General features: G+C 40.6%; 1 protein-coding gene across 1 annotated transcript in view; it reads right to left on the reverse strand.

The window, feature by feature from the left end:
- The window catches only part of epha8 (eph receptor A8), a gene marked incomplete at its 3' end in the record, with an annotated part of 205,090 nt that overhangs the window by 102,952 nt on the left and 75,421 nt on the right, over window positions 1–26,717 (reverse strand). The window contains exons 3-4 of the mRNA XM_080461821.1: window positions 7,138–7,191; window positions 1,690–1,833 (exon numbers count right to left, since the gene is read on the reverse strand). Coding sequence (XP_080317947.1) covers window positions 1,690–1,833; window positions 7,138–7,191 — 198 coding nt within the window. The remainder of the gene's footprint in view (window positions 1–1,689; window positions 1,834–7,137; window positions 7,192–26,717) is intronic.

Below are 26,717 nucleotides of genomic sequence, written 5' to 3' on the forward strand. Positions count from 1 at the left end.
AGCTACTTGCTGATACCAAGTACCGATACAAGTACTTGACAAGTAAATGTCATAAAGCCTAATTTATACTCCATACGCAAACAATACGTGAAGGTATACATTGCTGCGAACCGCCTCCACACATTGTCTGTGTCAACTCTACAGGTACGTACGAATTGTCCCTCCTATCTCCTTATCTATCCACTTTTCCTTCACCCCGGAAGTGTTTTGTGTGGCGGCCATGATAAGGACTGTCTGAATTCTCAATAAGCAAAGGAAAGGAGGCTTGTTGCTTCCTTTAGAGCCTCCTTTAGCTTAGGAACCACTGATGCATCCTTTATCAAAGGAGGCGAGCTCATGCTGCCCCACAATTCCTTGCGGCGACAACATTTAAAGGGACCTGCTCATCCGAGCGTTCAGGGAAACTCACAATGTTTGAAAAAGGGGAGCAGATCATGTAAGTTACCAAAGCAATAATCTGCTTTGAACAACTTTAAATCATCTAAAACCCAAATGTGCTTTTTGTAGTCCATTTTTGGAAACTTGTAGTTCTTTCCCCACCATGGAGGACGACACCAACTTGCACCGCCATCACATTATTATGACGTCACTATGTGAAAGTGCTGTCCGACTGCCACACCAACGTGATGGCCTTTCACTAACTCCTTTAGGAAGCCTTCTAACACTTTTCCTTAACCCTGTGACGTCATCCACGGGGTTAAGGTAATGTCAATAGTTAAGGAGTTAGGAGGGACAATTCGGACGTACCCTACGTCACTTCCATCAGCCTCACAATCTACTGTATGTATACGTACTATACACTGCAGACTGAGCTCACTGTTAATGAGTGAATCAGTCAGACTTAAATCATGTTTAGCATGTAGCATCATTGGTGTGTGAGCCTGAAACTCTTTAGATCCACTGAGCAGTTAAACTAGTGAGCGACACTGGGCTAACTCTGCTGGTGATTTAGTTGCTGGTGTTGTATGAACTTTTTCTCTTCTCTTGATATTTTGTCAGAACATAATTAACAGTCTGTTTCCCTTTGTCTTTCTCATAATAGTAAAGAATCTCCAAACTGCAGACTTCATTTATCTTCTCTTGCATATCAGTGGGCAACATTGCTGACGCATGACATCACCTAATACTCACTGGGATGTATTGGGGAGCTTTCACAAGTACGAGTGTTCCATGTATCAGACCCGATACTGGTAATGGTATAGGTGCATCCCTAATAGAAACTGTGTGTAAAATATTTGGAATGTTCTATCCATCCATCCATCCATCCATCCATCCATCTTTTGCATTGTTGGATCATTAAACACCAATTTGTCACCATATTTGTTTAATTTATTTCGAAGTGGACTAAATAGCATCCTTGGATAAACTGGTTTTGTACATTTAATGAAAAGAATATCGTGAACATGTTCAACTAAACTTAGTTGATAATTAGCACGTGTTAAAAACATGGCAGGAAATGCTATATTTGAGTTGTTAAAATGAATTCACAATCCAGCCTTGGAGGTATGTTTTCACAGGTTCACAGGCTGATAATTAACATGATGAAAAGATTTTAGCAGGTGTTAACGTAACATAACACATGCCTACAGGAAACCACTGTGCAGATGTACTGTATGGATGTATTCAGCTGTATTGTGTTTGTTTTCCAGTTTATTTCTGTTCTTCCAGGCCTTACCAGCCTGTTTTTACCTTGCAGGTTCCCAGTACTCCAGGCATGCTGTTGCAGTCTCTCAGGGTGAACTTGACCTCGATGTAGATCCTCCTGGCTCCTTCTCGCTGGATCCAGCCCGTCCTCAGCCAGTTGTTCTGGCTCGGGCTCATCACGTTACAGACCTGGGCAGAGGCACATTCAGCAGCAGCAGAAACATTATTACTGTATATTTCAAACTACCAATTGCACTAACACCCACCTATGAATTGACTCCTCTGCTCTGGCCATCATGCTTTTAGCTCACCATTAACCTCCATTGTTTTCTCTATCACGCTAACAGTTTCTCTGCTTCTTTCCAGTCCTCCAGTTTCTCACACTCTCTTTCTGATGCTGTTTCTCTTTTCTTCTACAAATTTGATCATTTTTAGTTCAAATTCTTTCTGGAGTCCTTTTTCTTTCGCCGTCAGGTAAATACAGTAGTAATGGAAGTGTTTTTTTCTGTTACCAGAGCAGTGTCATACAGGGACACTTAACCCCTTGACGACTGAAAATATTTGCAATTATATAAAACAAACAATTTGTGTTTTTGATTTTAAGCTGATGCTAAATTATGTTAAGATTGGTATTTTGTCCATAGAACATAGTGTAGGTGTCGGGTTCGGGGTAGGGTTAGACATAGATGTGACAATATAGTTTATTATTATTTACACTATAACACCAACTACAACGTGATTTTGAACAGTCTGTGTACCCTTTTCTCAAGCTGGATTGGACCCTTGATCTTGGATTACAAGAAAGCAATTTATTGTTCTTGTTGAGGCATAGGGTTATGAGTTAGGGCCAGGGTTAGAGCACCTGGTTAGAGCAAACTTAAAGTTGTGGGTGCAAAAGCCTTGAAACATTGTTAAACTGCACTGTAACAAAACAAGGTGTTTTTACTATGGAATCATCACAAAGCGCAGTTGGAAATATCTGAGGAGCACCATTGATTAACAGGAGGCCGATTGATTGACAGATTTTATGTCATATCATTACGTCTTTGTTTACCTTAGCAAGGTTGCATTAGCATGATTGAGCATGCTACCGTTCATCAAATGACAAGTGAATTATTATTGTGTTTATCGGCACTGACAGTAGACACACTACAGTCGCTTCAGATCAAGTTGAGGGTACAGTATGTTTAAACTTGTCTCACAGGCTGTTGTCTCATGTTACTACCTCTTACATTACATACTGTATTTGCTCACATGTGATTAGAAGCTTATACTGTGAAATGCACTGTGAGTATACATATATATTTTTAGTTGGAGCCTTCCATCCTGTTGCACTTACGCAAAAACATTTTCTTGTAGTTTTCATCAGTTAAACGTTTTGAAAATAAGATCAGAGTTTGTTTTTTTTAAATGTTTTCTGGTGCTAAACTTAAATTGTATCTTCCACTTTCATTTTGTTTATGTATAATTGTGTCTTTTTTGGTAAGTTATGTTGTTTAAGTTAAAGGAGTCATCACCCAGAAATCACGTTTCCTTGTTAAACATGTATATTGGTGTAGAATCTCAGTTGAAACTTGCCTGAAAATTTGCAGTTTGAAAGTGGCTGAGTCTTAAAGGGGACATATCATGCTAAATCCACTTTTTTAGCCCTTAAATGCATGTTGTTGTATATTTAGAGTGTTTAGAAGTACAGAAAAGTTCAAAGTAGTCTCTTCAGGTGCTCCGTTGATATCTTTATATTCTGTTTTGGTCACATTTTGCGATCGGTTTCGATTTTTCTATTCTCTATTACGTTTTTTGAACAATGACGTCACAGTATTCGCAGCGGAACTGCCAAATTAGGACATCGACACTTCGAGCAATCCGCCATTTTTGTTTCTCGCTGCGATTTTGTAGTCCAACCGAAGTTACGAGAGGATAAGTCGAAATGTTCGGTTGTTGGATGTAGTAACCCACAAGCTTCGTTACACCGTCTCCCAGCATCAGAACCTTTTCGAAGTGCCTGGTTGAGTTTTATTTTTCACAGAAATGTACCCACATCTGTGGGTAAGGTCATTTTTGTGTGCGCGAATCACTTCAAGAATGACTGCTTCAGCAACCTCCGCCAGTATAAAGAAGGATTTGCCGAAAGACTTGGTCTGATTGAGCGGTCAGTTCCTTCTATCTATGGAGACGACGAACAGAGCACTTCGGTAAGCTGTATAGAACGCTAAAAAGTGTGATGATAAGACGTCCCTGTCATTGTTTTGTTAGCATTAGCAGTTGCACCGTCTTCATATGTTAGCGCTGTGTGCTCGTTTTAGATTATAATGTAACTTCTGTGTTAAATAGTCGTTGTAATACAGGCAGTATTGTAGTAGTGGGCATGGATGGAGAAGTTAGTGTAAATATAGTAACACACCATTGCGTTACATCCATATGAAGACGTTGTTCTTCAGGTGCATCATCGTCATTTTCATCTCGCTCCGCCGGGTCCGACTCTGGCTCCAACATGTATGGCTGGATGGACAAATCTTCCGTTGTTGACATTTTGTAAATAATGTGTGAATATAAAGTTTCTGCGCCGCTAGATAATTGTATCTGTTCTATCAAACTACAAAGATGGCCGAACAGGGTGAAGTTGAACCGAGTGTCACCTCTGCAACCTGGAGAGGAGGCGGGGTATGAAGTGTCTCATTTGCATTTGAAGAGACCGCCCCAAAACGAGTTGCTCTCAGAAGCGCATCAGAAAAGGGGTAGAAAAGGGGCCTGTGGAGCTCTAATAATGAGGAATTCAGACCCAAGCATTGCAGTTCCGCTTTATATAGACCACAACTGTATGATTTATATGTAAAAAGGAAGGATTTAAAAGCATGATATGTCTCCTTTAACGTTTGAGCTCTTTGTTCAAAACAGAATCACCCACTAGGGGTGCACTCCACAATTGGAGGCGTTGATTGTTGTCAATACCGGAGGCGATCATAAACCACCTCTGTTAAATTTAGCAGTTAGCCATGGCGCCTGGTTAGCTGAGGTTAACTGCTTGCCATGGCTAACTGCTAACGTGACTAGTTTAAACACTGAAGCCAATGTGATTTACAAATGACCTTGTTTTTCATCTTAAATATCTGGGATGCGTTGCTCTGGATGTTTCTAGATGACTCCACCATTGATTTTTATTTAAAATTATTGTGTGTGCAAATAACTGCTATGCTATCACAATGCTATCAATCACTGACAGCTCCAGCGGCCAATCAACATGTGTCTAACATCCATTCTATTTAAAATCTTGCATGTACTCTTGTGAGAGAAAGTTGAAGTATGAAAAAGGGTATAGGCTATATAAGATTTTTTTTTCCTAATAAATTTTAAGAATTAATTTAAAGACAATTTAAGGGAGACTGGATCACGAGAACACCAGATAATTACTGCATTTAATAGGAATATCAGCAACTTTAACACAGCATGACAATGATGGCAAAGTAGAAATGAGTGTAAGTGTAAGATCACTTAATTTATATATGAACACTGCACATGTCACATGCACAAGATGGAAGGAAGTAATTATATTATTTATTTGTGACAAGGGGTGAGAGGAAATAAGTTTTTACTTCTTCTCACTCCTTTTCGAATACTCTCTGACGATGTTTTTCTTGATTTATTTTATTTTATTACGGTACTGTTATTCATTTATTTATTATTTGAGAGGAAAACTTTGTTGTTAATTTTCTTTTCTTTTTTCTTATTGTTTTCGTATTCGAAATAAACATTTCAATCAATCAATCAATCAATCACATGTCCATCTTTATATACAACCTGTAATTAAAACTGGGAATGGAACCTGGCTCTGTGATTTAGTTTTTTGTGAACCAGAATGTATATCCACTATACAGGATATGAAATCCAGCCTAGAAATGATGCTCTGAATCTCTGAGCTGAGTGTTTTCAGTGGCTGCTGTCGCCCAAACAAGAGCACACAAATGAAAGGGCCAGACATGCCACTACATGAAATCTTAAAGTCATTGTATCTTGAATGTTTTGACGTCAGAAAGTACTGTCTACAATTATTTCCAACACTGACAATCATCATTCTAGCCCTCTGACCAGTCCTGGGTCCTCAGGAGTCTCTGCTTGTCCAACCTACACAGCTTTTAGGGTCTGAAGCTCCTGGGTGAGTTGTGTTTGACTCACATGTAATGCAAGGCCATAATGCAACTCGCACCACAGTGATGTAAAGCACGTCGCGGGTTCATTCTCCATGTCAGCTCAGAAAGCCTGTTCTGAATACATAGTAGCAGTTTCTGTGCTCTGGAGAACAAACATAGGAGCGGCGAAGTGCCAACTCAGAACAGACCGAGAATCCTCAGGACCAATCATGATGCCCGCAGCATCTTTATTATATATTTATTCCAACTCTGTCTCTGCCTCACCTTTCAATGTGCTGCACCTTTTTACCATTGTAAATCACACTCATTTATTCAGTGTGTCCAAGTTTGCTGTTTTTACTGTAAGTGCAAAGTCCAATGGATTATTTAAGAAATGGTTTCCTCTCTAGGTTTTCCTTGAAGTTTCTGAAGAGTTTTTAAAAAAAATGAACAAGACCCCACTCTGATGGACACACCTGCTCTCACCAATATGAGGACCCGTTTATATGACAACGCTTCTAGTGAAAATGCATCGGTTGTTTGTTTTCGTTTCAGAAAGGTTTTACATTTACACATTTTGACAAAGATTTCATTTAATGTCGCAACAGCAGAAATGCCGTAAACAATGTAGTTTTCATGTTTGGCCACTAATGGGTGTTAGTTACAGGCCGGCTTCCGCCGTCTTCTCCCGACACATACCTGCGTCGTTCACAACCCCGTTACATTGTAACCGTACTATCTGTGGTGGGACCTTGCGACAGAGTTGGGTCTGGGTGCGCTTTGCCATACTGTACCCTCCCCCCCCCTGCTTCGCCATGGAACCGCGGCTTAAAACTACCAAGTTGCAGGAGAATATGGACTTGGAGTCATGACACAGTAGCAATGTTTCCAATGTCTACACTTAGACGGAGCATTTTTAGAAAGGTGTGTTTTCAGTGACTCTGTGCAACGTTGTCATGTCAACGAACAACCAAACAACAAGGAAAGTTTTACATGTTCACTTGTGTAAACAGTGCCTGAGAACCTCGAGCCTTTAAGATAATCCCAGGTTGGGAGACACTGATTAAAAATAGAACAAAGTCTTAAATGCAGCAACGAGTACTGACCAAATAAGCTTTCTTGATTTTGTTCTGTATAAGGAACTGTTAAAACCTCCCATGTTATTATTAGTACTGAAAGATACCACCTTATGAATATTAAAGAAACTCTATGATTAATTCATTCACCGTTTTGTTTTAAAATCAGTCTGAAATTAGTTTGAGAATTCCCAGTTTCCCAAGGATCAAAGTGAAATATTCCATTGAAGTTCTCATAATAACTAATCCTAATGACATATTCAACCCCACCGTACACCGAAAACGCTACGCACCTGGTACGTGTGGATCGGGCTGAAGTACTCATCCATCTCATTAATGGCATCCCACTGTGGAGAGAAAGAGAGAGAGAGAGAGAGAGAGAGAGAGAGAGAGAGAGAGAGAGAGAGAGATAGAGAGAGAGAGAGAGAGAGAGAGAGAGAGAGAGAGAGAGAGAGAGAGAGAGAGAGAGAGAGAGAGAGAGAGAGAATCGTAGGTTAGAACATGTTCGTAAGCTCCTCAGATTCATATGCAGCTGGTCTTAGGGGCTGCCGTCTATATTTCCCACATGGTTGTCCATGCCTGCGTGTCTCCCCGACCGCATCATCCGACGATTATTAGCTCTGACTTCAAATGAAACACGCGGCAGCGGCAGCACCGGTGTGCCACATCCATCTCATTGATCAGTTTATTCTACTCTTTCAGAAGAGGAACCAAGTCATTTAGGTTACTCAGTGATTGACGGTGATTTCAAACCTCATTATCCAAACGTGTCAGTTAGAGTGACGGACAGGTTCTCATGTGTTATCATCCTTCAAACATTAGAGCTTCTCTAAAACAGCTTATTAGCTAAATGCGACACTGACATATACACGCTACATATTAATAGACACTACAAAAAAATGACATTAATCCAAACAAGCCTAGCAGAATGGCGTTTTGAAAACATCTTTAAATAGTTTTAAGTAAAAGACTCAACTATAATATCTATTCATTGTCCATCCATTCATTTTATCATATCTGTCCATCTACCACCCCATCTATTCATTGTCCATCCATTCATCTACACCTCAATCCTTCGATCTCATCAATCCATATATCATCCGCCCTATATTTCATCTATCCAATGCACTCATCCAACCACCCACCATCCATCAATAAACTCATCTATTTATCCAACAACACAAACAATCTATCAGTTCATCCATTCATGGACTCTTGGATTTTTATTGCCTTTTATTGGAGGAGATCACGTTTCTTAATGTCTACATCTGTTAAAAAACATTTTGTAAATGTTCCATGGTTTGTGCACACCTACAGCATATGTTAAGCTCGCAGTGTGTTTACCTGCTGGAGATAAAAACTTGACCTTTACATTCTGTGTCTGAAAGTTTAATTTGAAAAGTCCTCCGTCTGAACTCAGGTGAGCTCAGCTCCGTCCACTGCTGCAGCTCGCCTCCACGCACAACACCAAGCCCTCGCAGTCGAGTGTTCCACAGTCTTTCGTTGTTGGAATTCACTTGATTCCAATTCCAACAGGACACATTTCTCTTTAATGAGATGCCCCTTATGTATGTGATTAGATTTACATTGCTTATAGAACGCCGCTGGTGGGTAATAATAGAATTACGAAGAGGAGCAATAAGTGAAATGTGTTGGTGTTTGCAGATGCGTTAATGTGTGTTACACCTCCCTGCTCCTCCTGCATCCTGCAGTGGTAGGAACATGTATCCTGCAGGAATCTGCTGTGTTCCTCCTTTGTACTGAGTGAGGAGCATACCCTCTTCATCACATCGGTTTTAATTTATAGGGATAAGATAAATTAAAGTATTTTTGTTCATTTGCATCTGATCATGTGTGATAAACTTAGGCTCTGTTTACACGTCAACGTTTCACGTGACAACACCTAATCCGTTAAAAAAAGGAGAGTGTGTTTACACTGCAGCAGCGGACACAGAGACAATGGTGTAGTTAGTATGCCGGGCCACTGGAGGGCGCTGTTGCTTGATTTTGTAATGAAACTACACAGACGTGTGCAGAGAACAAGACACTATAAACGTGAAGAAAATGGAGAGAACCTGACATCCGCATGGTCTGATGATGCATCGGATGCTATCGGGGAGAGTCTCAACTGTTAAACTACTGATCTGGATGATAAAACTAGAATATGGACCGCGGGTCGTACCACTACGCGGCCGCCATATTTGTTTACAACTGAATGAGCAGGAGGGAGGGGGAGAGATATGCATGCGCAGTAACAGGATCTATAGCCTCCATCAGTCTCTGCAGGAGGGATTTGCGCCGTGAAAGAATCTCTCCACCTTGGGAGCCGGATTAAAAACTTTGCGGAAACAGTTCATCCGCACACTGGTGTCGTGTAAACGGACCCCTCAAAAGTGAAGAAAGTTTTGCAGATACACTCTAATTCGTTGTCGTGTGAACGGGGCCTTAGTTGTCACTTACCTGTCAGGTTGTGTATAACTAGTCACTGAGGCAGAGTCTAGTTGGATTTCACTTCAGGAAAACAGGATTGAGCCACGATGAACTACAGCCACAATCGCTAATCTAGAGAATTTGTCATTACGGTGACTGTCAACTATAAAACTACCAAGTCCCAGGAGAATATGGATTGGGAGTCATGGCACTCTGGAGGAAACATTGTTCTTATTGTCCATCTACTGAGCATGTGCACAACAAGTTACTCCAGCCATAGTGCACATGTGCAGTAGCTGCGTTTCTGCAATCTAGAGGAACTGGACATCGTAACTTTGAACTTTGCACATTTGAAATCTTTGGAAAAAGACAATTGAGAATTCTTGACCAAAACAACACCAGCAAACAAAAGTCCAGAAGCTGCTGGATGAAGGCCTGACTGGTATTTTAAAAATGTATTTCTCAATTCACATACATTGAGTTTTGAAACATCCATGAGAACTATGAGATTATTTTGGGGAAAAATGTTTGAACAATCCACAAGGCAAACCAGTGCAAATATTTCAAGTTATTTGGGAAACTCTTCAGCAAGTTGTCTTTGCCATTTCATAGAGAAATCGAGGTCTAAGACATCAAAACAGCCAAGTTAGGGAATATGTGAACTTCCTGTAAAGCACCTGGTGAAGTCGTCGTCTCCACTTCTCAGCAGCTTTATACCCAACAGTATAGATTATACCTGACACTATGGCTTTATTGTGAGTGCAAATCCACTTGCACACTGACTTGGTGTATTTGTATGCCAGCGGGGGAAACATCACCCTTCCCCGCAATTGTATTGGAAGTAACAGCACCACAGAGGAAACAACTTATTTATTCATGGTAACACATTGGAAGTTTCAAAAGTTCAAATTCACCTGAACGACAGGCCAACTTCTTTCTTTTTCACTTTTTGTTTATCTAAAATATTTTAAGCAAAAAACTTTAACGTCAGGATATTGCCAAAGAAGGAGATTTTTAAACATTTGTTTAAATTTAGACTATGAGTGTACTTCTACACTGACCACCAATGAAAGACTGGTGAACGAAGGTGAATGTCAGTTGTATTAATAGAACTGGCTGATGGCATACGGCTTATGTAGCCAACAAGCATTGCTACTGAAAGCTCCGGCAATGAAACCGACTCTTTGAATATCGAAAATCTTTGAAAACTCAAAGGAACCACAGCTTGAGCCGCTTTATTACTGGGGAAGATAACATCTGAAGAGGGATCTGATCCAGCCGTCTGGCTTGGATCCATCAAAAGTAGGCAAGTCTTTGCAAGAGGTACTTAGAATTACTTGTCATCCCAGATGGAAGATATAAGCATTTACCTCCAATAAAGTCACATCACTCTAAAGATTACAGTATGTATAGATGAAGCCTAAAATGTACTCATCCTTATACAACAAAATATTTCTGCTGTATCGGATTAATGTCTTTTATAGCAAAGAGAAATGAGAGATGGCTGAGACCCGTTCAAACAAAGGCTTCAAGAGGAAAAGCAAAACTGACAACAGTGCTCGGAGTCAGTAAAATTCAACTTTTTGTAAACAGCTCCCAAGGTAGAACTTTTTGAAAACACTCAACTTTTTGAAAATGCTTGCATCCAGAGTAGACGACGGAAACGCTGCGACTGCGCACCACGAACACAGTAAATAGTTCTTCTCTACATGTTTGATTAGCTGGACAACCTCTGTGGTGTCATGACTCCCAGTCCATATTGTTCTGGGACTTGGTAGTTTTATAGTTCAACGTATCAATTCAATGTAATAACAATCCAACCAACAAATGTGTGATTTCATTACAAAAATAACCAACAGCACCCACTAGTGGACCAGCAGACTAACTACATCAGTTATAGTGTTTCTCCCGTTTCCCTGTATGTATCTCAATCTCACTCTTCCTCTTGAAGTCCATAAAATAACTGAACGGCTTGGTTTACATTCATTAAAGTAAGAAAAAGAGTATGATTGAAATTTTCTCCAGTTTTGGTTAGATTTCTCTTGCCACAAATAAAACCGGAAAAATTATTATATTCTAATTAAATTAAAATTATAATTGTATTATATCACAAAAACGTCTGTCTATGCTGGACAGGATCAGGTAAAGCAGCTGCATTTCTTTCATTCTTCATTTATTCCTCTTTACAAAGTGTTCCAAATTTGTGGAATTAGCTTGGATACACTTCTACAAGCCCATACCTGAGTGATCAGAAGCTCGAGATTTACATAAAAGTCGTCAGACCCGTGAAGGAGGAAGATGGAGTTTGAAAGAGTAAAGACAGACAGTGCCGAAAGCAACACTTTATTCTAGTTTGAACGGGATAAAGTCGAGTTTTTCACAAGAATGTGAAGCATTTAATGAATGCTCTTCAGTTATTTTATGGTCCGGAGGAAAAAGATTGAGAGTTTTGTCCATTACATCATCCCAAGAGTTTGACTGAAGATGACGACGTTAACGAAGCATCCTGATGATGAGAGCAATGACAAACTTATCACTTGTGTTTATTGATCTTTTGTTAATTTGCAAACCTGTTTTGTGTAAAAAAGAGTAGATTTATTCAGTCATTTCTAGGGTAAAACATTAAATATTGATTCAAATTAAGCCTGTTGTTTCAGTTCCAGGGATCTGGGTAAAAACAAAAAGATAATCTAATTCATGCAGTTTAACTGTAATTCAGTTTTGTCTGAATTCGTTCACAAACACAAACTCCTTATGATGTGAGGAGGTTGTGGCTCTGATGGTAGTGTGGTTGACGCTCAGTCTGAAAGTTTGATTCCCCCTGTCCACACGTTGAAGTGTCCTTGAGCAAAACCCCAAATTGTTCCCACTAAATGGACTGAGCGCCTTGCATGGCCGCAGCCTCCACTGGTCTGAATGTGTGTGTGGATGGGTCAACATGGTAAACAATGTAAAGCGCTTTGGGACTGCTCAAGCAGTGGAAAGGTGCTATATATAAGACATCCATTTACATTTTAGGATTACAGGTACATTCATATTAGTAGATTTTGGCTGACAAAAAAATATTTAATGATATTTACAACACATCATCATTTTGTAAAAAATGGTACATCTAAAAATCAATAGGCTCAGACCTGCGAGGGTTAAGGTCCAACATATTGTCCTCAAAAATGATCTATTTACATCAGAATCAGATATACTTCATTAATCGCTGAGGGGAATTCTTCCAACATGCTTACATTTGGTTTAAGCATTTAAATTGATGAAGATTGTATCACAAAAAAAAAAAAGCAGCGGGAGAAAAAAATAGCTGTGCGTCAGGTTAATGAGAAAGAAGAATCCATCAATAGAAAAAAGATGTACACAGAGAGTTGTATAGAATATGGCTTCATTGAAGCCATGGGAATAAAATTAGAGCTGAATGCATCTTTTGTAAGCAAAAAAGTGGTGAATAAAAGTTTGAAACTTCAAGGTGAAGTGACATCAGACCACCAAATACCCCTAGACGGAGTGCGACCATGAAGACTTTATCCTCAGAGAAAAGAAACTCCATCATCATGCAATATAACAAAAACCTGTATTTCACTTATAGTGTGTAATGAGTTTTCTCCATTTTTTTGTAATTATACAGGGAGGAGGTGTGTGTGTGTGTGTGTGTGTGTGTGTGTGTGTGTGTGTGTGTGTGTGTATGTGTGTGTGTGCGTGCGTGCGTGCGTGTGCGTGTGCAACCCAGTCTCACGCAGTTTGTCAAATGGTCACAAAATTGAATCTATTTTTCATGTAACACATTTTGCCCCTTTTGTTTTGTGACACACATAACGAATTACAAACTAATACATTTCAATTGGACTTATCTTTGGTGTCTGGGTCAGGCTTTTTTCCCTATTAGACAGCACATACGCTGTGAGACTTTTTTTTTGCTTTTCTTCCATCAATTAGGCATTAACTAATTTTACTGTATGGCCCGCCCACACTAATGACTATAAAGTTCCCAATGAAGATGTCTGCCCACACTGATGAGCATTAACATTTTGTGAACACCTGGGAACCCAGTAAACATCAGAAGTGTCGCCACCTCTAATGCTTCTCTATGGAGACTCTTCGAGCGAGCGCTTCCAGGCCGTTGGTAGTAGAACGCTCTGCGGGGTGACAGCTCCGAGCCAGACGTGATTACATTCTGGGTTGAAATGTTTTCAAAAGTTAATTAAGTGATGAAACAAGAGCGATAGAGACAGAAGCACAGTAACCTTCAGTGGGAACAGTTTGCATTATAATCGCTATACTACTATGCACAGAAATCGCTGCAGGTTGTGACGCTGGGCGTCTTTCATCACCATGGAAACAGTGAGAGAAGCCATTCTGAGATCGCTCTGAAAGCGATCCCAAAAATGTTGTTCATATCCATTGTTTATTTGTGACAAAATATATGTTCTTTTAGCCTGTTACATTGGGCCACAAGCTCGTTGTTACATACCTTGTTCTGTAAATGAATAAAGCTCTGAAAAGAAGAAAACATGCAGGAAAGCAGCAACCGGAAGATGAACTGTGATCGCAGCAATGGATAATCTGATTATTGTAATCAAATTAGGTCTGTGAGTTGTTGTAAATTAGCTATTGACAGCAGATTATCTCAACTTTTATCTCACTTTTGTGTGTGCAGGAAAAGCGCTCGAGGCGTCAACAAATATTTTTGCGTAATCAGGATGTCATTTTGCTCTACATTTAAGATTTAAGATTTAAGAAGCTTTATTGTCATTGTTCAAGTACAACGAAATTCCCATTCATGTATGTGTCGTATTTTGCTTTTACACTTTGGTAAGAAATGATCTGCAGACTTATAAACTGGAAAAACTACATCATTCTCAGGCTCTGCCATCACAGAGTGAAGAGTGGCGTTAGGGAATTGTAGTTCTTTTTGAAAAATGTTTGTTACTCATAAATGGGGATGTGGAATTTAAAAGTTGGGATGCCCTGAGGGGTTTGACTGGGTACAAAATACAGCTGTTTGCTTAGAATTTTAAATTGGCAACGACAATTAGGGGAACTCTAATTTTCATCACGTTTGTAGTGCCCCCTATGGGTGAGCATGCCAAACCACAGCCCATGTGATAGAATAGGTCAGGAGCTTATTATAACACTTAATATCGTGCTTGTGTCTCATTTAGTTGCAAAGTTATAGGACTTAGAATATGCACCAAATTAAAAGTATTTTTCAAACTCAGAAGTAATGCTGGTCAGTTGGTGGTTGAACATGATGAATGAGTTTTAGTCTTCTGAAACAGTGGACAAAGGAATATTGTGGATTTCTGAGATTATGGCTACAACCACAACTCGTCTGCCCCTGCCGGGTGGGCATTGATGAGGATTACCACTGAAGGTGTGTTGAGTGTTTAAAATCTGTATTCATCAGAGCTAAAACTGTTTTAAGTTAAAGTCACAGTAAATTCCTCCTCGCACCAGCAGACTGTGTTGATTTTCTTTTTTTTTTTTAAGTATGGGAAGTATGCACAGGCAATTTGTATGCATGTACCAATGAAGCCATGCATGTGTGTGTTTAACCCCAGTGTTACGGCCGTCCAGCGGGGCCGCTGGTTCCTTGTGCAGGCAGAGGAGTAATTGAAAGGGAAAGTGTTGGACCCCGGAAGCTCGAGGCCTCGCCTGACTGAACTTGGTCCCTGGGATAAGATGTCTGGGGGGGGGGGGGGTTTCTCCGCAAGCCCTGTAACTTCTCTGCTCAGCTTCTCCTCCCCACTGATCCCCTCAAGGCACCATCAGCACAGAAAAAAAAAAAGAAAAACCAGCGGGATAATTAAGATGTTCGGGAGCCTCACCCACACCACCCTTCCCTCCCTGCTTTATCCTCTCATCTTTATCAGCTAAATTGAAACCGTCCTTGAACTTGTGAAGACCTGGGCTAATTAGTGGGGTGTATAACCTCTCTATCTCCCTCATTATTCCAGTCTTACTGCCACTATGCCCTCAACCAGCACTTTTTTCCATCCCTTTTCTTGTGAAATCAGAGCTTTTTCGTTGGCTGCTGGTGTTTTCACAGCAGCTGAAGGTGGTCAGGAGGTTGGAAGCCTAACGTGAGCAGCGAGCAGGAGACACTCTGCTGGTTGTTTAGTTAGACCAATAATGGAAATCGTTTTTCCTCTTCTGGCAAACAGACGGGGGGAGGAGGAGGAGGAGAGGATGAAGTGAGATTCAGCAGGGCATGTTTATCTTCTTACAGCATGATAAGAGAGTTTTCTATCATGACAACAAGAGAAATGCAGCGCTTCACCGAGCGGCCGGCTGACGAGAGAGAGAGAAGGAGAAGGAGAAGGAGGGAGGAAATGCACGAGTACAAAACTAATTGGCTGTAAGTTGCACATCTGTTTCATGGCTGTCAACTCATTGCAACTCTCATCAGGACGAAGCAGAAATGGCAGATGGAGAGAAAAAGTGTTTTCTCAGAAACACATTAACCTACATAAATATAGCACAGGTACTCAAAACATACACAAACATGAGGAAGCCTCTCTCCGCTCTGCACTTATTCTCTAAACACGTTTCCAAAGTATTTGTTGCATCTCTGTTTTCTCTCTGTTCTGTTTTTTTCCCATCTGGTCCTTCTGGTTAATGATGAATGTGAATCTCTATTTTAAAAAAACAAATAATCACAATAATGATCACTAAATAATCCATGATGTCGTATGACTCAAATACATTTTGTAGTATTATAATTTGTGACAATTTCCTGCTTGAGGGAGGAGTAAAGATTGTTGAATGACTGTAATGAACAATTATGTACTTTTTTGATTTTATTCCACCTGGTGGAGAAATATTTATATTAGTTGGCCTTTGTGCCAGAAATCAGGTTTGATCCCTAATGATGTGACATACATGGAGCCCAATTCTAACTTTTAAACAACTCAAAAACTAAAATACATTTGTTCTGTAATTCTGAAAAACTTTTAGCATATTTAACATGTTTTCAAAAGTGTATATATATATATATATATATATATATATATATATATATGTCTCATACATACAGTATATATACACTTTTGAAAACATGTTCTGTAAATTAGAATTACAGACTTACAGAACACACACACACATATATATATATATATATATATATATATATATATATATATATATATATATATATATATATATATGTGTATCCTGCCATTTGTTTACGATCCATCAACTTTATCTTCCACTGATTAAATTGTAAATTTTAGCCAATTCCATTGCTATTGCTCTGGAGCACAAAGGTTGGATTGTGATTGAATCAGCTCGATTGATCTAATATTAGTTGGCCCGCTGGTTGTTGTCCCATTCAATTGGCAACAGGCTTGAGTGGTTCCAGGGGTTTTCTTTCAGGACCTTTAGTGTCTTGATTCAGGATGTGTCTTGGATGTTCCTGCTGCCTGAAGTTACCGCTGTCCCTCTTTGCTCCGGGCTCCCAGTTTCTCTCGTACAGTATGTCTGGTGGGATTCTTCTCTTAACTGGGCTGGATCTGCTGGGACAGCTTCCAAAAACCTACAATTTCCACAGTTGGGAAATGCGTCATTCTTCTGCAGCCTTTGGGCTGCGAATGGCCGCGGTTTCTCCAGTCCTGTTTCCTCTCCCCTGTTGGAACATGTTTCATCAATGGGCTCTCACACATGGCGACTAATCTCATTCACTCATTTCCTCATTCTGCTGGTGGACATTACTGGATGTGAGTCTGCAGGTTTCTATCCACACTCTTTGTTCCGTTTGTCATGTCTGGTCTGAAGCACTGTGGTTCCAGTCTACATGCTCCCGTTCTCCGTCCTTCGGTTTTTGCATGATTCCACACACATTTGGAACTTTTGAATTTCAATTTTTTTTTAATTGTTAGTACGGTGACTGTCAATTATAAAACTAGAACTACACTCTAGAGCTCTCTAGAGAACGACACGGTAGAGCGCAGACTTTCACCAACGCCATATTCGTTTGCGGAACAGAGTTAGCATCGCTAGTATGTTAGCTGTGAGCTCATTTCAATGCTAACTAGCCTGTCAGGTAGCAACATCAGTGTGCAACACTGGGCAGGAAGCGTCTCCATGGCAACAGACTGTAATGTCCAGGAGGAGCCTCTCTCATCCGCTTTGTATGAGACACTTTTTCATTTTGGGGGGGAAATTACCTGGATGGAAACGGTTAGTCGGGTTATTAGCTTTTGCAAAAAGTTGGTAAAATAGTTGGTAAAAAAGTTGGTAAATACATGCAGACAGAGAAAATAAACTTCTCCCCAAACTTCTGTTGGCGAAGATAACGACCAAATCCCAAGAGAATATGGACTGGGAGTCATGACACTCTGGACGAAACATTGTTCTTATTGTCCATCTACTGAGCATGTGCACAACTACTGTTTACTCTGGCTGTGGTGTGCAGCAGCACTGTTTCCACCATCTACACAGAGAATGGGCATTTTTGAGCATTTCCAAAAAGTTGTGTCTTCGACATTTACACGACCACAGAGTAGGAGCATTTTCAAAAAGTTCCACCTTAGGAACCGTTTTCAAAAAGTTGTGTTTTCAAAGGCTCAGAGTATCGTTGTTGTTTAAATGGACTCAAAACTCAATGAAAGTTTACACTTGAAAACGTCGTGTGAACGAGTCTCCAGACAGACCTAATTTGTCAAATGTTTTATATTTCAGTTTGTATTTAACATCATTGTTTTGTAAGTTACATATTTCATAAATTTGGTTTTGAAAAGCAGTACTTTAATACCAATTGATTTCATTGGCACCAAGAGCCTGAGGCCTTTTAGAGCCTTTTAGAAATATGACAGTGCCATCTACAGTCCGACCTGACCTCAAGATGAGAGAAGTATGTGTTAATGGTCAGCTGTTTCCGTGGACCAATATAATTGTTTTGCAACTGAATATAATAAAGCTTGAACCCATGTATGATTTTGTGTCTGGCTTTCTTGCCTGTTCTGAAAAGTTCTCAGCTTGAGGAGTGGAAGGGCAGACTTGGTTATAAGCTCACTGCTGCTTTACTGCAAGTCACTGGCCTGCGCGAAAAGAAGTGAAGCGTCATACTGATGTGTAACTATCTTCATGACATACAACTGGAGCAAATACAAAAGCTGCTCCAGCTGATGGTGGGCGAGAGCTTCTTGTCATTTCTTCTCCTTATGTTTCCGATCAGGACGTGGCAGCGGTCACACTTTCAAGCAGCTCAAGTCTTTGCTGACACTTTGCAGTAATTATTGGCCGTCTGATCGGCGTTGCTCGATCCTCCGATTCTGTATGCTCCCTTTCTCTCTTTTAATCTCCACTCTTTTGGGGTTTTTTCTCAGCCCATTTACTGTTTCCACTTAGACAAAAGGAGATGCAATCCGAGTTGCCTTGAGATCAGAGGAGCTGTTGTTAAGCAGAATAAAAGTGTTTGTCGGAGCGGCCGCCTCTGAAGCTGTTGTCTTGATCTCTGGGTCTTTTCTCACACAAGGCCTGATGCCCTGTAGCATGAAATCTATATCAGACTATTCTCCACTAGCAATATGAAAGAGAGATAATGGCACAAAAGATGAAAGAGAGACTGAGAGATTGATTAACAAATACGTGGAGAGAAAAGTGGCTGAAAAGAGAGATGATGACGTGCTGCTGGTGTGAGGGACAATAGAGAGACAGCAGCTTGTTTAAGGGTTTGTTCACCGCACCTACAATATCACACACTTGGAATCTTTCAGGAGGTCTCGCGTGTCGATAGAAAACGCTTCCTTCTCAATTTTCCAACTGTTTTCTCTGAGCGTGTCATACCACACCGACAGGTCTCCATTTTTCTTATCCTCCATGTAGCGCCAAAAGCAGATAAAGCAGAGAAATCAGACACATTCATCAGCAATATGAGAAAATGTAACCTCCTGCTCCTAAACTGCTGCATTCACACAAATGTCTTGTCATTTTGGCAGCATGTGGAAATAGGAAATCACATTTGATTGACAGGACCGGGGTGAAGATTTTATGCTAATATGGCCCAGTTAATTTTTAACTTAGAAGAGTGGGTGGAAGTGGCTTCTGTGTGACAAAAGGGCTCATCAGTCAGAAAACTGGTCACTTATGCTGCTTTTCTGTTTTACATAAGCATAAAATAGAAAGTTTGCTACATGAGATGAGTTTTTTTTTTGTTTCTTAAAGAGGAAACTGGATTTAAAAGCAACAAGAGCAAGACAGAGTTTTATAAGTGTGTATGCAAACAACTTACAACATTGCTTACAATGATAAAGCCAACATATGAAATTATGAAAAGTCCCTAAATTTTGTGACTCATCTGTCCCACTCAAACATCCCTCCATTCCATTACTTTCATAACATACAAAACTAAACACATCATCAGCATCCATGCCTCTTGAATGACTAACACGTCTTTTTTAGCTAAATACTGTGGGTTACAACGTGGTGTCATGAGTCCCAGTCCAGATTCTCCTGGACTTGGTAGTTTTATTTTGACAGTCACTGTAATAACAATCCAACTTGGTCGTCTGTCCACTAGAATGTCTAAGAACTCCCATTGTTAATGTTTAGAACCCATTGTTTTCGGCTACATGTGAGTGTGGTTTCATTACCAAAACAGCACCTACTAGTCATCCAACATGAAAACTACATCATGTTTAGTGTTCTCACTATTTCCATGCAAACTGACATAATTTTCAAAACATCGCCGTGCATAAGCACAACTTTCCAGAAATGAAAAAGCAAAAACTAAGTGTTTTCACTTAAAATGTTGTGTAAACGGGGTCTAATGTCAACCATGGAGACAGGCTGATTGAAAAGAAAAAAAATCGGATACCCAGTTTTGTGATCAATGTTTAATACATGTGAGACACATCTTCTGAGAAATGAGACAGTGTGGCCTCAGTGATGGTTTGTTTCTCTCTGTGGATGTTCTGAGGGGACTTCTGCTTGCGGTCCATTAGTGAACTGTGCTAAGAGGCTTTGGAATCAGTTTTGTTGGCAGATGAGAGAATTTCTTCATAAAACCATCTGGCACAATGTGGTGACGTTTCAAATGATGCTGCACACAATCTGTCTTATAGTCAGCCATTTTCATGTGGTACATGCAATTAAAAGGAAATTAAAACTTGCAAGCCCTTATGAGTTTTGTAGCACTTACTGTAATCATCATTTTGTTGAGGGACTGATTGCTTGTGCCATCTCATAAACTGGAGCACTCACTTTAAACTGTGAATGATGCTACTGTTTGTTCACAGTGCTGAAGAAAAATGACCGTTGCGATCAATGGTCGTTTATGACACGGTCACCATGAAAACTATATTTCCAATGAGACCAAAATACATTATTACATTCACCTGGTCTTGGTCCTGAGTGTTTTGTGTCCTACAAATCGGTGAGTCAGCATTTAATTAATCTATGTCACAAAACTACTCAATTTAAGCATTTACATATAGCGTCAAGCTATAGAGAAAGACGAATCGGTCAATAAGAAAGACAAAGAATGTACCAAGAGAATTAAATATAATATGGTTACAATAGTCAAAAATAGCATTCCTCAAAAAAAAAGATTGGAATCACTGGGTGGTCAGTTACTCAAAGGTGAATGTATTTGTGGTTGATTAGAAGGAACAGTCGACTGAATGACTGCTGCCATCTCGATTTGAAGAAGGGTGGTTCACTGAGCTTTACCATGTTGGATCATCAAAGCAGGTGAAGTTTCTTCTTTGACTTCTGGAGTCATGAAGTCGGGATGGAGTGAACTCAGGCGAACGTCCTGCTCCCCAGAACTGGAAGGAACCGAGCGTCTTTCCACCTGTAGGGTCTTTTTGCTGGGTTCTAACACATTTCTGCAATGCATTCGGAATTTCTTTTAGCCCTTACTTAGCCTTTAATCAATAATAAATAACTGTGTTTTAAAAGGCAGTAAATTCAGAACCAGATTAGGACAGAATGTTTCAAGTGCAGCTGAGTTGATTTCTCTGCCTTACGGGTCTGGTCTCTGCTGCTGATGTGAATGAGCTGCCTACAAGATCAAACCTTCGTTCTCGGCTTGCAGCTGCATTTGCAACTATTGTCTGGAGCTAAACTAATGTTCAGTGCTTCAGGAACACACAGTTGCTCTTTTTGCAACAGTTGGCTCTCAGCTACAGTAGGACACTTTAAGCCATCACACTGGTGAGACAATATCACGGACACTTCAAAGCCTCTTTCGTAATAATGTGATAAATAAAAACATTTTTAATGCACTCACTGACCTAGACTATTATAGATCATAAGATATCTTCTCTTCACTTAAGCTGCTCTTCACTTTCCCCAAGCTCCATGTGCTTACTTTATATCTCCAACGCATCCTCTCTGCTTTGTTCTAAGCTGACCACATCAGCGGGAACACAAGGAGATCTTTATAGCACGCAAAAGTATACCAAAGATCACAAAATGTGAAAACAATGTCCGTAGAACTGAAACTGCCATGAAAAAAGCCGAAACAGTCTGCAGAGTGGAGTTATTTAAACCGAATGACACAGACACTGAGGAACGTTTTCTTTTTTTTTTCTTTTCTTCCCTTATCCTGTTCGGCAGTTTGGGCAAACAATATTATGGGATCGGGAGCCTTCCGGTGTCAGAACAGTTTTTGCCCTTGCAACAGGAAGAGACCTGGAGTCTCCTCCTGTTGCTGCCTTTATTAGAAGTTGGCATGGCTGCCGTACACGGTCGGGGGGGAACGCTCAAAGAGACAGAGAAGAGAGGAGGGGATGGGTGGGGGACAACAGACAATACCCTTGTTAATGCTACATATACTATTTACAGTTATCACACTGATCCAAATACTTTCCAACAGAAATCCAGAATTCCAAAATCATGTTACTGTCTAGATAGAGCTGCTCAGGCTGGTTTAATCTAATAACAATTAGATTAAAGCAGCCTGAGCAACTCTATCTAGACAGTAACATGATTTTCAAGCAGGAACATGAATGAACAAAGAAGCAACAACAAAAGAAGAACATGATTTTGAAAGTTGAACGAATGATGGCAGAAAACAAGCAACATCAGCAACACATCTCACTGATAAGGAGTGGAAATGTGTGTGTGTGTGTGTGTGTGTGTGTGTGTGTGTGTGTGTGTGTGTGTGTGTGTGTGTGTGTGTGTGTGTGTGTGTGTGTGTGTGTGTGTGTGTGTGTGTGTGGCTGGAACTGTTGCGGGGGGGCCTGTCACCACACCCGACATCGGTGTCTGTTTACACGACAGCAGTGCTCTGAGCCACTGAAAATCAAAATTGAGATAGAAAACGGCTCTCAAGATGGAACTTTCTGAAAACAGTCTGCCTCTGTCTCCATGTAAAAGGTGAAAACACAACTTTCTGTAAACACTCAGGCTCCATCTATGTGTACGGAAGAATTGCTGCTCTTCACATTGGACCATAACAACAATGTTTGCCTCCAGAATGCTCCAGTGCAACACTGAATTTGAGGTATAGAAGATGGATGGAGGATGTGAGGTCAGGACGAACCAGAGGAAAGAGCTTGATTTAGAGATAGGATACTGTGCTCAATTACCCAAGTGTTGAGTCATACATGCTGTTCAAGTATAAGTTTTCCCACCATATCAAGTATATGCTTTCACACCCTATTTACATGACAATGTTTCAAGTTTTTGTTTGAGAAGTTTCTGGACACCCAATAAAGGTCCTATATTGTAAAGCCCTTTGAAACTGGTCAAGTGGTGAAAATATGCAATATATGTTAAGTACATCCACAACATGTAAACGGTTCCTCATAAAGCTCCTACCACATCCTGGCAGGCCAATCTCCCTCGCAGCTGCCCCCTCCTCTTGTTAGATACACTTGGCGGCCACTTTATTAGGTACACCTTGCTAGTACCGGGTTGGACCCACTTTTGCCTTCAGAACTGCCTTAATCCTTCGTGGCATAGATTCAACAAAGTACTGGAAACATTCCTCAGAGAGTTTGGTCCATATTGACATGATAGCGTCACGCAGTTGCTGCAGATTTGTCGGCTGCACATCCATGATGCGAATCTCCCGTTCCACCACATCCCAAAGGGGCTCTATTGGATTTTGATCTGGTGACTGTGGAGGCCATTTGAGTTCAGTGAACTCATCGTCATGTTCATAAAACCAGTCTGAGATGATTCGCGCTTTATGACATGGCGCTATCCTGCTGGAAGTAGCCATCAGAAGATGGGTACGCTGTGGTCATAAAGGGATGGACATGGTCAGCAACAATACTCAGGTAGGCTGTGGCATTGACACTATGCTCAATTGGTACTAAGGGGCCCAAAGTGTGCCAAGGAAATATCCCCCACCCCATTACACCACCACCACCAGCCTGAACCGTTTATACAAGGCAGGATGGATCCATGCTTTCATGTTGTTGACGCCAAATTCTGACCCTACCATCCGAATGTCGCAGCAGAAATCAAGACTCATCAGACCAGGCAACGTTTTTTCAATCTTCAATTGTCCAAGTTTGGTGAGCCTGTGCAAATTGTAGCCTCAGTTTCCTGTTCTTAGCTGACAGGAGTGGCACCCGGTGTGGTCTTCTGCTGCTGCAGCCCATCCGCCTCAAGGTTCGACATGTTGTGCGTTCAGAGATGCTCTTCTGCATACCTCGGTTGTAACAAGTGGTTATTTGAGTGACTTTTGCCTTTCTATCAGCTCGAACCCTAACCCTAACCCAGTCTGGTCCTTCTCCTCTGACCTCTGGCATCAACAAGGCATTTGCGCCCACAGAATTGCCGCTCACTAGATATTATCACTTTTTCGGACCATTCTCTGTAAACCCTAGAGATGGTTGTGCATGAAAATCCCAGTAGATCAGCAGTTTCTGAAATACTCAGACCAGCCCGTCTGGCACCAACAACCATGCCACGTTCAAAGTCACTTAAATCACCTTTCTTCCCCAATTTGATGCTCAATTTGAACTGCAGCAGATCGTGTTGACCATGTCTACATGCCTAAATGCATTGAGCTGCTGCCATGTGATTGGCTGATTAGAAATTTGCGTTAATGAACAGTTGGACAGGTGTACCTAATAAAGTGACCAGTGAGTGTATATACACTAGGAAATCTTCATCGTATCATAGATTCATACTTTCTTGTGGAAATGTATACAGAAAATGATCCTTATCTCTCCAAAATCTCAATAGGTTTTTACCATGGCACATAGCCAATCAACTATTAACGTTTCCATATTGCTTTAAAAATCTGATTCTGAATCTCGAATGGAATCACGATATTGCCCAAGATGAAATCATTTCTTTGTCAGATCATCGGTTAGTCTCCCAAATTTGAGCAAAATCCATCAACAAGGTTTTAAGTTGTCCTGTTAAAAGGTGTGTGTCCAAAGCCTGTGACTGAGGCCCTGGAAGTGAAGAAATGATCAGAAATGCCAATAACACTCTGGTATATGCAGTAAAATGGTTTCACATGAAAATCTCACATTAAATATAAGTATATCCAACTATACAATATTCCAAAATTAAAACAAAGAATTTTCTAAACCTGGCCCAAAATGAATTATATTGAAATTGAACAGGTTTCTTGTACAAAATATCGGGATGTTTTTAGTCATGAGGAAACCACATGGAATATCTCCACAATAAACTGATAAAGTCCTGCGGTTTTATCAGACGGGTTTCTCATTTAGTCACTAAGTTCAGTCTAACATCACTGCACTCTAATATATCCAAATCTCACATACTGTAATATTGTCTGGGCTGCCTCACATCACCCTTCATCTAATACTCCTCAGACAAAAGTGATTATTTAAGCGGCAAATGCACCTTTGTTCAAAAAGTTTAAACTTCTATGAATTTCATCTATTAATAATTTACGAAGATGCATATTTATGTATACATTTGTTATTAATTTACGAGACTTTCCAGACACATTTCATAACTTTTTCCTGTTATATTAAGATGTTCACTCCGACCCGACGAGGAAGAAGAAGACTTGCAGCTGACACTCAGGTTTCCCCGCATGAAATTTGACAGAAGGTAGATGTTTAGAGGAACGACAGACAAAGATTGGTGATATACTGAACAAATTCAGTAGAATGTGAACAAGTGTAACAGTTAGCAGGGGCTAGCATTAGCTACTCGGTAACCAAACTAATTAATATATTGAGACACACAAAATGTTTCATTAACTATTTTGAAGTGTCGTCCTGCAGCCGCAGAGTCTGAACTTCTTCAGGAGCTTCTACTTCTGGCTCAGATTCTGACTTTCTACGATAAATCCACCGTAAACATTAGCACATGGTACTGGAAAGCTGAGTTTTTCTCCCTGAGAGTGTGGTGGAGACACAGACACAAAAACAGCCTGTTCTCAGTAGAGCCACTAGAGGGACATTTAGACTAAAACTCAGGACCAAGGCTGATTTGTGGAAATACACTTTGAATAAATGTTGTGAAATTAGAGAAAAAATGTATAATATGGGACCTTTCATACAGGATTCTTGTCATTATGTGCCTCTCTCATAGAGTTGGATCTGTTGAAGATGTTGGATTATCAGTCCTGTCAGGCTCAGATTAAACGGAGGGGCACAACTTCTCAGACATCAATGGAACACTGTATCTCACCTGTAGGGTTATCCATCTTTATAACCACATGATTATTTGCTGAAGATACAGCTGAATTTATTCACATACACATTCTATGTAGTTCATTAGGTGACTGTTGGAGCAGCTAATGTACTGTCTGACAGAATTCTGTCAGAATAGGATCCTGACCATTCAGGCTGCCTCTTTCTTTTCTCTGTAGCATTAAAGCTGTAGACTTACACACCCGTCAAAGGAGAAACAAAGCAGATGAATACTGCCTCCTGTGAAAGATTTCATTTCAGATTAGTGTATTTGATGGAAGTTTCTTTAGAAGGCCTGTGCAGACAGAGCGTGACAGAGTTGCTGGGATACAAAGAGGAGGATGAAGATAGAGGATAAGGAAAGAGCCAGAGTGGCCCAGTGCAGCACAACCTGGCACGTGTGAGCTGCTGGTGGCATTTCCAGCCACAACGCTGGGCCCCATGTGAAGTAACAGGTCTGAATATTAACTGAGTGAAAATATCAGGCTCTGCCCGACACCTTCCTGCCTCTCATACTATCAGCCACACAACCAGAATAGACTTAATAACTTAGCTCCTGTCGGTGTGTGGATGTGTGTGTGAGGGAGCGTTCTGTCTGTGGGCTCTTTGACAGCGATAACCTTTCTGGAATAGGAGTGTTAATTGCACTGGTCTGGATCAGTGGGGGAGAGAGTGTAATTGCCATCTATTCTGAGATGCACTTTTTACAGGGCAGCGTGTGTGTGTGTGTGTGTGTGTGTGTGTGTGTGTGTGTGTGTGTGTGTGTGGGGGGGGGGGGGGGGGGGGGGGGTGTGGGTGTGGGTGTGGGTGTGGGTGTATAAAAAGATAAAAACATTTGTGATGTTTTCTTTTCTTCT

This window comes from Lipophrys pholis (assembly GCF_963383615.2).
Source record: "Lipophrys pholis genome assembly, chromosome: 4".
Taxonomy (NCBI): domain Eukaryota; kingdom Metazoa; phylum Chordata; class Actinopteri; order Blenniiformes; family Blenniidae; genus Lipophrys; species Lipophrys pholis.